We start from the raw sequence: 13,583 nt of genomic DNA, 5'->3' as shown, positions 1-13,583 counted from the left end.
TGAAAATCATGAGCATGTAAAGCTCATTTAAGTACATGAGGACAGACCGAGAGGACTTATAACTTGAAAACATGCTTCCTTTTCATACATTATTCCTATTACCTTTTTGACTAGTTTCTCTGTAGGAAATGCTGGCACAGAAAATTAAGGACCCCAGACTCAAAGTTCAAGCCCCAGTCCTGGCTCTCTGATGAGATGGTGCCACGTAGTTTTTGTGCCCAAACCCTGCAATTTGCAGTTAGCTGTATGGTTCAGAGAAAGGAAACCAAATAGCTAGTCCTCAATGTTCCTACCTATAAAATTGAACTTTTTTAAGGCCAGATCCTTTGAAAACCTGGAAACAAAAGTTTCTATATGAAAAAAAGCAGATATCATTTTATAATTAATACCTTCAGTGGGTATGATTGCAATGAGATATAATAATTTCCCCCACTGGTTCCCTCCATTAGTCTGAATAGGCCACTCCACTTACAAGCAAAAACCTTCAATTCAAAAATGCCTTCTGTCAGTTTGAAAAAGCCAAACATGAAAAGGAAAAACAAAACAATTAGCCAAAGACCCCTGTGTAGTTAGAAATTCCTAGATGGTTTGGCAGCCTGGCATAATTTTCTTTCGCTTTCAGAATGTGAGAAATGTTCTGGGAAGTCCCCACTGTTGCTCCCTGTCTTTTGCCCACTTTGTTCTTCTAAGAATCAGCCTCCTGTTAGTATGATTTCTGCACAGTACGTCTCTTCCCTGGAGTGCCCTGGGACAGAGCCCTGAAAGCATGCCTCCTTCACCTTCTCCTCCACCTCCTGCCCAACCCGGGCTGCAAGTGCTTGTGAATAAACCAATCAAATAATTTCATCTTAATAGTGTTCACGCTGGAAACTGAGGGGCTAGAGTCAGTGAGGCAGACTTACACCACACTGCGAAGTGGACACAGACTTGCTCACCCTTACAAAGTGTTCTCCACATGCTTTCCTTTATTCAAAGGCAGCCACGTTTAACAGGTGATGTCACACTCTCACCAGTGACATTTTTATGACTACAAACATTGCAGTTTACGTCCAGGGTCCCGCCACCAGTATGCCTGAACTCGGAAGCAGTGAACAGCTCTCGTGTCCAGCTCTAGAAGACACTTTCTGACCCTCATCCCCTTGCAAACCAGAAACCAGATTGCACCTTTGTACCCGGAAGCAGTTTGTGGTTTAAATTAACAAATGTGCTGACCCCTGAAAACCAAAAACAGTGCTGATGCATTTACCTTGTGTCAGATTCCCTCCTATTAGGTATGGAGGGGTGGGAAGGAGCACCTCCAGGGCGGGCAGTTCTCTAAGCAGAGAAAATACCTATGACCCCAATGCTCCCTACTCCTACCCCAGTCTTCTTTGGGGTGACATCATCTCAGAGAAAGCAAAGAGAAGCTCAGCCACTAGGCACTGAGAACACAGATTATCAGATCATATCCTGGGGGAGAGAGAGAGAACAGGGTAGTTCATCCCTGTTTTGCTTGGGTTCATTAATATAAAAAATATAATATAAAGGCCATGGCCTCTCTGTCCATTTCCTAGGTTCCAGACCTCTCCGTTAGGGCTGGAGGGCTCCAAGAGGTGGAAACTAAAGAGTCCCAGCGGCAGAGCGAGGACTGTTGTGAAGCCCAGTCTGGGGCTCTCCTGGGAAGTCAGACAGGTCAGGGAAACAGTAGGAATGAAGAGAAACGGAGTCATTTACTGTAAAAGACGTTAGAGAGAGAAGGGGGCAGGACCCCAGGAAAGGAAGCACGGTGCTGCAACATGGGAAGGAGAAAGGGAAGCCGGAAGACTGCAGGGAGAGAAATTAAGAGGACAAAAGGGAGGCAGGGGAACAGGAAGAAGGAAAGTAATGTAGGATAGGAAGGAGGGAGGAAGCAAAGACAGAAAGGACGCAAAGCAGAGAGAGGAAGGGAAGAGAGAGGGAGGATGCTGAACAACCCTGGGAGAGGTAGGAAAAGACACTTGAGGCTGGCCGGGCGAGGGAGGCCACGTCGGAGCAAGGATCGGGACGAGGTTGCAACAGTCTAAAGCCAAAATTCAGAAAAGCCTAAAAACTCTGGCCGGTGAAGGAAGTGTGGCCGCCGGGCCGGTGAGCCAGGCGAGGCCTGGGGACCGACGGGGAGGGCCCCGTCCGCGGGCTGGCTCCAGGCACCTCCTCGGCTTGTCCTGGCTCCCGCGCGCGCCACCGAGACTGCAACGCCGGCTGTACGCCCCCCTCCGCCCGCCGGTCCGCCTCTTGCTTGGGGCTCGGGCTTGGGGTCCGGGAAGCGCTGCCCCTAGGACGTCGAAGCCGGGATGGGCAGTCCGTGTAAACTACTCAGGCCATCCGGGGCCTTGCCGCTGGGGCTGGACGGCTTCCGATCGGCCGCTGCGGGAGGAAGCATAGGGGCGTCGGGTCACTGGCTGGCGCGGCTCAGAGTGAGAGACCCTGAGGCCTGGGACGTCGGCAAATACGGGTGACAGCGCGAGGATCCGGGGTTGACACTATAGGGGTTTGGAAGAAGGAAGCAGGGACCCGCGCAGTCCAAGGACCCCACGCGCCCAATGGCGCCCATCCTTCCGGATCCCCTTAAGGAAGCCGCGAGCGAACACAGCCTTGGTCGCGTTGCAAACGCTCCCTGACCGCAGCCCGAGCGTACTTGCTTTTGTCCCGCACCCTCTCAATAAAGGAGGTGAGGGGCGCACGGGTCCGTAAAGCAGCGGGGCCGGGGAGGTACTCAGATCCCTGACCCCCCCACCACCACGCCCCTCCTCCCACCGCCACCCAGACCGCAGCCGCGCGCTCGGGCTTGGGGAGCTGCCAGCGTATCAGGTCCAGTGTCCCCCGAGCGGCTTGGGACGCTCACGGTGGACAGGGGGTAACCCAGCGGGAAGCGGGTCACCAAAGCCACCCCGATAGAGGACCCGCGTCGGCCTGGATCCCTTCGACACGGGAGGCGGCCGCACTTTAAGTGGGTGGCCGACTTCGTTCTGCCCCGCGGCCCGGGAATCCAGCTGCTATCCCCACTGCGGGCAAAGCACTCCCTGGGACTTATGGGCCTCCGGATTAAGTGACAGTGAATTTGCCAGATCAGACGGCATTCTGCACGTTGCTCTATTACTTAGGGTTTGGGGAAGGGGCCCGAGTTTTGCCTCTGGAAACCAGCAAAGTGACGCCAGGATTGCGCAACCTATTTCTCCTTTCCCAGCCCCTGGCTGTTCGGCTCCTCCTGCAGGAAGCTCAAGTTGTTTATACCTAAAGGAGCCCATTTTCAGCTTTCTTCTTTTCCCCTGCAAGTTATCCTTTAAAGGGGGAGGTCAGAGCGCTTCATTTTGGAATCGGGATAATTCTGGACTTTTTCCCCCTGCAGCTGCCGGTGCACCACTTCCAGGCGCAACTTGCAGTGACCGCGCGGAGCTGCGCCGGATATCCCTGTTTGAAGACGGACACAAGCACGCGCTCAAGAACATCTGGTTTCGCAGAGGTTTTCACCAGGATCTAAAGACCTTTCCAGGGCAGAGTAACCACTCTGCTCTCCCCTACCTCTCAGCTTTCTTTCCTAAACACCATTGTGGCTGCTCAGCCAACAAGGTCTTCCGACCCTTGCTTTCCACCCTGTACACTCGCTTCAAGGTGAGGACCTGTTTAGAAAACATCAGAGGAGAGGAGGTTTCTCAGCTATGGGCCGGCTGCCTCCGACACGAGGGAGAAAATGAACTAGTAGGAAAATAAAGAGGGGGGAGGGGGCAGAGATGGATTCCACCCCATTTTACGGGGGCTACTCCAGCTGCTGCGTTTTTAGTTATGTCCACACCAGCCCCTCGCCATAGGACCTTTCCTCCACTCCTTTCCCACCCGCAGGGACCGGAGCTGCGTGAGTGGCTGTGTCTTGGGGGTCTTGGAGGCTTGAGCCCGCCGCGTTAGGCGCCCTGCCGGTTCATTTAATCTTAGGGGACAGGAATGATGACAAGGGTTTTCAAAATATTGGGACTGCGGTTGCAGGGCCACTGGGACCACGGTTGGGTCGGACAGAGACGGAGTCTGGGAAGTGGTCTTCAGAGGCAGGTCAAATGAAACTTGGTTGGCTTCCGTGGGTCTCTCAGGCAAGTGCCAATAACCTAGTGCTCTCTGGCAAACTTCATTTTCAGGATCGATCCCTTAAAAACTAACCCTAAGCAGAGATAAGTGGAAGGAAGGAAGGAAGGAGTTGAGTTTAACAAGTATAAACATATTTTCTTTAAGGAAAATGCAGTATCTTCTAGATTTGATATTCGAAACCTGTCTTTCCAAAACCTCTCTGGGAGGGATTTTAGAACCAGGAGGCTTTGATGGTTTCTGAAAACACTGTCAATTGTAAATACCCGTTGTCTTGCAGGAACCTCTGGTGGGGTCTGTCACCTGTCCAGAGGCTGGGAAGGAGTGTGTGGAAATGGTCCTGCCCTGGCTACGAAAAGAAAATAAATGAGTACTGAGATTCCAAAAATATCAGGTCCCTTACAAATGTAGATGAGGTGGAACTTTCCTTTTCTTTCAGGCCCCAAGAATTAGTTTCCTTTCACAGATGGAAAATTGAAATCATACTTTGTTGCCTATAAAATAGGTAGCCCAGCCTCGCTACCCTTCACCAAGATAAAATTAACAAATAGCGATGCATAATTTGACATTGGATTTGGCTTCCGTTGGGGTAAGAGTTAATGTTCATTTGCACCTGATTTGGAGGATGCACTGAAAGGGTTGTGAAGATAGATACAATATTGCACATGTGTTGTGTGTGTATGCTCTAGACAATCAAAAGTATTTGCTTGCTACTGAGCATGAATAATATTAAACTGCTCTCAGTAGAAAACTTTTGTTACTTGGGGTACCTGGGTGGCAAACTTGTTAATCCCGGAATTCTGGGACCAAACCCCACGATGGGCTCCCTGCTCAGCAGGAAGCCTGCTTCCCCCTCTCCCACTCTCCCTGCTTGTGTTTCCTTTCTTGTTGTGTCTCTCTGCCAAATAAATCCATAAAATCTCAAAACAAAAAAAAAAAAAGGAAGAAAGAAAGAAAGAAAATTTTTGTTACGGAAAAAAGTTCAGTAAATGCTATTCCCACTATTCTTAAAAAGTGAACAATTAATGATAGCAAATTGTCTTATGGGATAAGTTTCGTTGAAGACAATTTAATGATTAGAAAAATTAAAGGCAGTGAGACTTGTTACTTTGTAATTTCTCAAAGCTTGGGGGGAGCAGGGAAGGGGCAGGGGAGGGTCTTTGAAGTAAACTTTTCTGCCAGTGAGAATACAAATAGTCATGTAATTCTCCATGATTTTTATGTTTCTGTTCAAACACTAACATTTGCATGCCAGCTTGAGAAATTTATTCGATGATCATTTACCTAGATCTTTAAAGAACTGTGAGGGTCAGGAAATTAAGATATTAATTTAATAACTAAGGTAGCTAATTATTGCTGTGGATTTTGAAAATGGGTGGGGCGTTTCATAACAAGAAGCAAATATACTGATAAAAGGGACATGAATGTAAGGGCCATCGAATGGCCCTGTATTTCTTTTTTTTTTTTTTTTGAAGATTTTATTGACTTATTTGAGAGAGAGAGTGAGAGAGATCATGAGCAGCAGGAAGGGTAGAGGGAGTAGCAGGCTCCCTGCTGAGCAGGGAGCCTGATTTGGGACTCAGTCCCAGGATCCTGGGATCATGACCTGAGCCAAAAGCTGATGCTTAACCGACTGAGCCACCCAGCACCGAGGGCCTGTATTTCTGAAAGAAAGTATCTTCTAAAGAAAATCAGCCACCAACGGATTCCACCCCCACCCCCACTGGCCCCAATTCACTAGAATTAGTTTAGAATACTGAACTGTGTGGTTTTCCCTTTGGACTGTTACCTACATGTTATAATTTGTTTCTAATGTAGAGTCTGAAATGCCTCAGGACAAAGTGGCACTGTTAGCAAATGATGGCGTTATTCTGAAGATAATGAGTCCCTTTTCTTAAGTCTTCTTCCTCCCTGAGATCAACCCCGGTGGGGGGTGGATCATTTCAAGTTGTGGATGTACTTTTCTAATTCAAATGAACCTGCTTAGTTAAATTATTTGATTTGTGTAATGGAGAAGATTCCATTTCTATTCCTAATTCAGCAGATAACTTCCGTTCTTAAGGAAGCTGTTAGATTTGAGGCCAAGAACAAGACCCTGGCAAAAGCGCGAGGAAGGATATATGCCTGGGACCCACTCCAGCACTCCGAGACCCTGAGCAAAAGCACTTCTACAGATGAAAAAGACCCCTCCCAATCTGTCCTGAAATGTAAAGCTTAAAGGAATGCTAATTCTCAGTTTTTGTAATTTATACCCCAATATGTTTATGTTCTAGAAAAACTGAAAAGCGAAAAAAAAAAAATTCCCTCCACCTGACTGTTATTGATGGCATCTTAATGGCTCCTCTCTCTCTCACACACTCTCTCATCATGCTATTGTATCTTACTGAAACTACAAGGAAATAAAGTTTTTTGCCTGGTTGTCACGTAGAAGGAATCACCACTCTGTACCCTGATTACCCAATGCCACCTGTCCCCTAGGTCTGGCTTTGCAGGTGTGAGGAATATCAGGTAGTAAAGACCCTTTTGTAATCTAAAACATCCCTCTGCCCCACACTGCCCTCAAAGTTTATGCTCTGTCTCCTTCACAGCCAAGGCTGGGACCCCCTCAGGTGACACCTTCCTTGTCTGTAGGGTTGCAGAGGTTGCAAATTTCTGATGAGGAGAACCTAAATGCAGGAAGGTTTGAAATTAGCAAATCCAACCCTTGATCACCAATGAGGAAAATGAGACTCAAGAGCAAGTGAGCTTTTCTCAAGTTGTAAGAAAAAAAAAAAAAAAGAATGCAGAGGGCAATGTAAGAAGATGCACCTCACACTGCTGACCATCAATTAAATACCTCCAATCTGTTAGTGGACTTACCAGGGAGTGTTTTTATGGAGGGAGAAGAGGAAAGAGAACTTCCAGCTACATTTCCCACAGAAAGAAGGACCCCCAAATCACACAGAGTTCAACAGTCTAGACTTGGGGATACATGATTGAAATGCTCTCTCCATTCCCAAATCGTATGTTTAAGAAAATGAATCAAAGACCAGGGCCGGGAAGGGAGAAACAAAACAGAGAGGCAGTGCCTAGAAGAATCCAAATGTAGTCCACCACAGAAGCAAAGCTCTACAAGCCACGGAAAGGTGAGCCTGGATGGTGCTTCTGAATCCTTCTGCAGATGGAGAAACTGAGACCCAGAAAGGAGTAATAACTTGGTCAAGGACACAAAACGAGGTTCAAACCTAGGAGTCCTGTTCACCAACCTGACCCTCTTCTGAATTCTCTCTCTGTACAAGTCAGGAGGGACAGTCCTGGAGACTCTCTCAACTCTGCCTGCCTTTCTAGGAACGGGGCATTCACCTGTTACGAATCAATCGGCTCCAAGAAGCTACAGGCTTAGGAAGTATTTATGCCTGGGACCCACTCCAGCATCCCAGCTCTCCCCTCTTTCTCTCCCTCTCTTTGACTCTCTCACCAAGTCCCACGCTTACACTCCTCCCTGGCAACCCCCCCTTTCTAACCTTAGAGCCATTCATCCAACCCCCTCCCGGTCCGTGCCCCTCACCTTCCCGGCTGGGATGCTTGAAGGTCATCGCTGCGGCCAGTTCCCCGCTGTGCACGGTGACGCCGGCCCCGGGTGGAGCCAGAGGAGGCGCCTGCGCTGGCGGCCACGGCGGGCCCGGGGCGAGGTAGCCGCCGGCGGGTGCGCTGTACACGCCGTGCTGGTTGGACGCCGGGTAGGCGCACGCCGGCAGGAAGCCGCCTACCGCAGAGAGGCCGGAGGCGGACTGTAGGGATCGAGAAAGACAGAGAAGACAGACCATCAGCAGCAGGCAGTCCCACACGAGCAATTACTGAGCTAGGGGATCCTCATTTCCCCCTGCAGTCCCCTCCATTATCCCCACCCGAGGCCTGGCCTCTCATTTTTCCCGCAAGGACTCTGGCAAAGTGATTTCCACGCAAATTGTTATAAATAATAATAAGAGGTGAAGGGGATCATGGTGTTCACCAACTGGGATTTAGAAGAAGGGAGTCCTCTCCCATCTGTATTCCGGGTTCCACCTTTTTTTTTTTAATAGAATTATCTTGGCAAAAAGCAAGGCAATCCCCTGGACAGCCAGCTTCCCCCAAACTAGTGCACTTGAGAAAAGGAGACATAAGCAGCTCGGACGCTCGCTGGCTGGGCAGCCAGACACACCAACACATTCCCTGGCCCCAGGGAGTTTTCTCTTCTCTTTCTCTCTCCCCCCATCTGCCAACCCTCCCACTCCCTCAGTTAAAGACACCTCCTTCCCCTGCCTCTCAGTTACCTGAGTGTATTTAATGTCTGCCTCCAAGGCAGGCTTCTCAAGGCCATTCACTGCTGGAGTGGCCGGGAAGGCCGGGCGGTTCACGCTGGCCCAGTCTTCCATCTTGGGGGAGTAGGTGGCACCTTCGCTCCCAGCCAGGGCCCCTGCGGGGACACAGGATGGATTTGAAGGGGCATCTCAATCTGCGCTGGGCACACGCGCGGTTCTCTGGCCCAGACGTTTCCACACAAGCCTATAAGCACTACGCTATTTGAGCAGGCGGTGGAGGGTCCTCAGGCACACCTGAGATACTCAAACACTCAGCGACCAGGGTTAGAGGGGCAGTGGGGAACTGGGCTTCGCTTTCATTCCTAGCAGGGCAGAGGGAAGAAAGGCCTGCTCTGCGCTCCTCCCAGCCTTCGACCCGCTTCCCGCGAAACAGTAAGTTTCTGGCAGTAGACGTTCTGTGGGGCCGGGGCTGGGCACACTCAGCCACGGTACATTTCCGCTGTCCAGAAACGGCGACCTGAAATATCCAAGTTCAAATCCCCAGAAGGCTTGTGAGAACTACATAGGTTTCTCAGTTTCAACATGTATCTGGAAGGCTATGCAGAACTGCCCCCAGAGACATCCCAGGTCTCCCAAAAGAGGCAACAATCCAGACAACCGCCTGTGTCCCAGGCAAATGTCTGCTCCTGGAGCACATGTGTCCACAGGTAACTGAGAGAAGACTCGAGATTTGAGTGAAGACCCGATGAGATCACCTCCCTGCCAACTGTTCACTGATCGCACCATGGGGACCTCTGGCCCAGCAAGTGGCCCAGGGTTTTTGAGCCACCCGGATAAACAAAACTGCCCGGTTTCCGCCTTGGAGGAACACCCCACTACCACAGGAACTAAGTATTCTGTTTCCTTCAAGCTTGCCCTCCTCCGTCTTGGGATAAGGTGAGTTTTGCTTCTTAGGCACATCCTGAGTCTGCTCACCCAAGAGCATGCAATTCCCTGGCTCGTTCTTGGGAGCAAGGGACACTGTGAAGAGACAGGGGACTTGGTCCCAGCCCGCATAAGTTCTTTCTGAGCCCCGAATCAATGCTCCCAAACCATCCACCCTCCCCCTTCACTCTTCCTACCCCTGCCAAGAAAGAGGAACGAGGGTGTGCTGGGTTAAAATTGAAGGCAAAGTGCAAATCCTTGCAACTTTTCACCCCAGGATGGCTGCAGCCCAGGGGCACTGACAAGGGAAATCCCAGCTCCAGGAGCTGCAGGGCTGCTGGGCCTGGTGGACGTACAGACCATTCGACAAGACCAGCCAGACAGCTCCCCTGTGCCTTTTGACTCAAAAGAGCCTTTGGGCCTGGGAGGAACAGAACCCTTTGGGAATGTTGAGGGAACCCAAAAGATCGGGATCGTAAGAAAGGGTCGCAGGATTGACTCTGTGGTTTGTTTGGCTAAGATCTGTTGATAGGGTTTTGCATACTTTTTGCAAGAATGAAAAAGCGCAATTTCAGGCCTCCGAATTTGTGGTCGGTGATTGCTCTTCCATTTGGGAAATATTTTCCATATTTGTCATAAAAAGTTCAAGATGTCCAAGGACTCCCACAGAAGGCCCAAGACCCTCAGTCTCCCTGGCCAGCCCTGAACCCTCCCTTAAGCCAAAACCGGTCAGAGGAGGATGGCATGCCCGCCCCCCCCCACCTCCAATCTCCAATTCGGCCCCTTCCAGGAACACTACAGAGGGTCACCGAGACTGACCTGTTTGCTCCATAAACGTCCGAATGCCCAGGATGTTGCTGACCGAGTGTGCCGAGGGCCATGAACGGGGTATGCTGACGTGGCCTGCTGTGCCCGGGACCCCGTGGTGGCTGGCCATCTTGGCGCCCGTAGGCGACACAGGGCTGGGATAGGGATACTGGTAGATATGGTTGTAGGGCAGCGCCGGCTGCGGCGGCGGCTGCTTGCTCGCCTCGTAGGGCCCTGGCTGTGCCAGGCTGCCAATCTTATTGCGCAGGATTCGGCTGATGGAACTAACAGAGGGCACGTTGTACTTGTCGCAGACGCCGTCGGCCAGCAGCCGGTCGCGGATCTCCCAGGCAAAAATGCCAGGGTCGCCCTGCTTGTAGTCCCGGATGTGCTTGACCACGTTGGGGGTAGTGACGCGGGGTTTGCTGCCCCCGATGGCCCCGGGCAGAATGGAGCCTGTCTCGTTGTAGCGCGCCAGGATCTTGCTCACGCAGCCATGGGATACGCGAAGCTGCCGGCTGATGTCACAGGGTCGGATGCCCAGCTGCGCCAGCTCCACGATGCGCAAGCGGATGGCGTTGGGCAGGGGGCGGCCGTTGACAAACACGCCGCCCAGCTGGTTCACCTCGCCATACGTCTGCTCTGCGGACGCGCCGGACGAGAGTAAATAGGAGGGAGAGAAAAAACCGGCGGGTTAGCCAAGAAGAGTGGCCACACCAGGCGAGGGGCCGCACCAGGCGCGCCTTGGAAGGTGATGGGCGGGAGGGTCCTCAGAATCTCGCAGTGCGAGCAAACCGACCGGGTCCGGGCTCCAGGAGTGGGCGCCCGCGTAGGCACTGCGGAGGGGGACGCCGCGTGCTTCAGCCCTGCTTGCCCTTTCTGGACTTTTGACGCATCTAAGTGGCACATCCCCTCCTGCGACACGCAAGCTTCCCCACCCCCAACCTCCCATGGCTTGGGGCGTGAGGAGAACGCGACTTGTCTGGCACCCGGGACCTGCTCTCCCAGGGAGAGCAGGCGAGAGGGAAGGAAGGCGCCGGGACCCAACCCGCCTCGTCTGCCCGCCCGCACCCCGCTTGCCGCTCGCCCCTTACCCATAGCGCGCGGGCCAGCCAGCTGCCTGGCGCCGAGGCGACCGGGGCTGGGCCCGGCGCAGTCCGGGAGAGCTCGGGCGCCGCCGCCGCGGGAGAGGCATAGAGGGAGGGCTCGCGCGAGTCGAGAGCCGCGGCGGTCGGGCCGCGGGCTGGAAACGCGCCGTGCGCCGCCGCCGAGCGCGCAGCCGCCCTCCCCCGGGCCGGCCGCCGCCGCCGGGCGCTCCCAGGACACTCTCCACGCCCGCGACCCAAGGCCTAGAGTGAACTTCATCCGATTAGGAGAAATTCGTCTGACCGGGAGGCTGCAGCGTGCGGAGATCAATTTGACGTGTCCTCCACGTCAATCTCGGCAGTCACGCCGGAGACGCGCGAGTTGGCAGCTCATTGGTTCCCGTCACTGCACCCCGGCGCCCCCCTCTCGGGCCTGAAACTCTACCCCCTCCTCCTGGTCTCCTCCCCCCTCGGCCCTTCTTTGCAACCCATCCCCCCTACACATACACACACACACACACACACACACACACACAAGTGCTAACCCCACCCGGACCTGGGATCTTCCACTCTTTTTGGCTCCCCTCAAAGCCGTTACACCTCCACTTTTGAGAATGATGAGGTAGTCGTTCCAAACTGATGAGTATTTATTGGTGCTACTATTAGTACTAGTACTAGTTTTGGGTTTAGTTGTATTACTACTTCCAACATTACATTACCGCTAAGATATCAGAGGGTAAAAGTTGATCATAACAAGGTCCTCAGTGCATGGCTGCCTCTACCACCTCTCTCCCCTGGCAGGGCATGGGGAGAGTGATGCCAGTGCCTGAGCGCCGGGCAACGTACTGCAGGGTGCCTTTCGGGGAGAACGATTTGCGGTTGAGCAGACTCCTCCGTGTCTCATTTCCGGAGGACACCCCAAACCTGATCTCAGGGAAATCTTTACAATATTTAAGTGCCACCCACACCACTAGGATAGTGGTGTGATATCAGTGATGTGAAAAAGGCACATTCTAGATTCTGTCTCTCTGCGGACAGGTCCACCCACCCCCACTCATTTCTGATAGGTGGCACAGGATGCAAGTCGGGAAGTAATCGTGAATTGCTGCCCCCAGGAAGAGGGATCCTTCTCTCTAGACCACAAGGTTGTCTTGGTGGCCTGGCCTGTAGGACGTCACTCATCATAGCTTCCCCTCTAGGCCTAAAGGACGGTTCCTTTCTTCCAGGCCAACAACCCCACATCCTTCCCTGCCCAGGCAACCTAGCCTCATCTTTCACCCAGCACCCTAGCTTCCAGGGGTCCTTGTTAAGTTACTAAATCGTCCTTTCACCCTTATATTTAAGGGGGAGGTCTTGCACAACCCTGAACTCTTTGGCCTTAGCATTACCTGTCAACTCTTCTCTATTTTTAACTGCATCAACACCTGGTTCTGGACTTCCCAGTCTGTGTTGCCAACCATGGCAGTCCCAGAGGGAGTCATACAGTGGGGTCCAAGAGATAGCAGGTGCAGAGGGAGAAGGCTCCCAATTTTGCACCAAACTGACAAAAAGAGGCTGGGACCTGGGAGTTCTGAGCTTGGGGGCAGTGAGTGCCAAGAGCATTGATGGAACTGGCAGGAGCAGGAAGGGGCACCTAGGAAGAAGCGTTCAGTTCTCAGGATTCCCAGCTCTCCTCAGGAGACAGGAAGATTCCCCTGTCCTCCATCCCCATCCCCAGAAATTCTAGAGCTTGGGATCTGGTGGAGAGCTGCATACTGAGCCTGAGCAGCCATGCTGCAGGAGCCACACGTGCTGATGCAACCAGCAAAGCCGAGGGAGCAGCGGTGATCCTCTTGCCTCCGCAATGCAACCAAAGAGCATCCAACTGCTCCTAGTCAACCTGTTGAAATGTGTCAATTAGGAGAGCCTGAGCCATACACCCTGGGGTCTCCAGATAGAGAGCAAGGGACAAGAATTATCCCTGGAAAAAGAAAACCCAGGTTCAAAAGAGGTGAGGACGCTCCCCTCCTGCTGCATAGAAAGCATAGTGCAGTCTTGGGCTCTGGAAGAAGACAGTCAGCACTCTGGCGGGAGGTGGAGGGTGGAACTATTTGGAAGACTAAGCCTGTTCAAGACCGTCAGAGTCGAGTTACTGAAGCGGGGAAGGGGGCGGTTTGGATTAAGGTGCGTGCACAGAGAGAGGAGCTCAGGCAGAGAACTGAGCAAACACAGCATGCCGAGTATCCAGAGGCTCCGCGCCATATCCTGAGCACAGCTCCCCCCCCCACCCCCTTAGTTCTCTCCGGGGTGTTTGAAACCTGTTATCCTCCAATCTAGATTTTCATTGCCTGGATTTCAAGTCGGTTGCTGGAAACCAAAAACATTGGTTTCTAGACCTGAGAACTACAGCATCCATAAC

At 52.4% G+C, this 13,583-nt stretch overlaps 1 protein-coding gene across 1 annotated transcript; it reads right to left on the bottom strand.

Moving 5' to 3' along the window:
• Window positions 1-2,290: 2,290 nt before the first annotated feature.
• LOC111141856 (paired box 1) lies at window positions 2,291-11,465 on the bottom strand. The gene is made up of 5 exons (XM_022494701.1): window positions 11,195-11,465; window positions 10,113-10,742; window positions 8,382-8,524; window positions 7,637-7,859; window positions 2,291-2,382 (listed from the first exon to the last, which is right to left on the bottom strand). Exons 1-5 carry the CDS (start codon window positions 11,463-11,465, stop codon window positions 2,291-2,293), a joined length of 1,359 nt encoding a protein of 452 aa, XP_022350409.1.
• Window positions 11,466-13,583: the final 2,118 nt, after the last annotated feature.

This window comes from Enhydra lutris, unplaced genomic scaffold (assembly GCF_002288905.1).
Source record: "Enhydra lutris kenyoni isolate GAN:26980312 unplaced genomic scaffold, ASM228890v2 scaffoldscaffold6, whole genome shotgun sequence".
Lineage (NCBI taxonomy): Eukaryota > Metazoa > Chordata > Mammalia > Carnivora > Mustelidae > Enhydra > Enhydra lutris.
The sequence above is the reverse complement of the archived record's forward strand: the minus strand, read 5'-3'. Positions and strand labels throughout refer to the sequence as shown.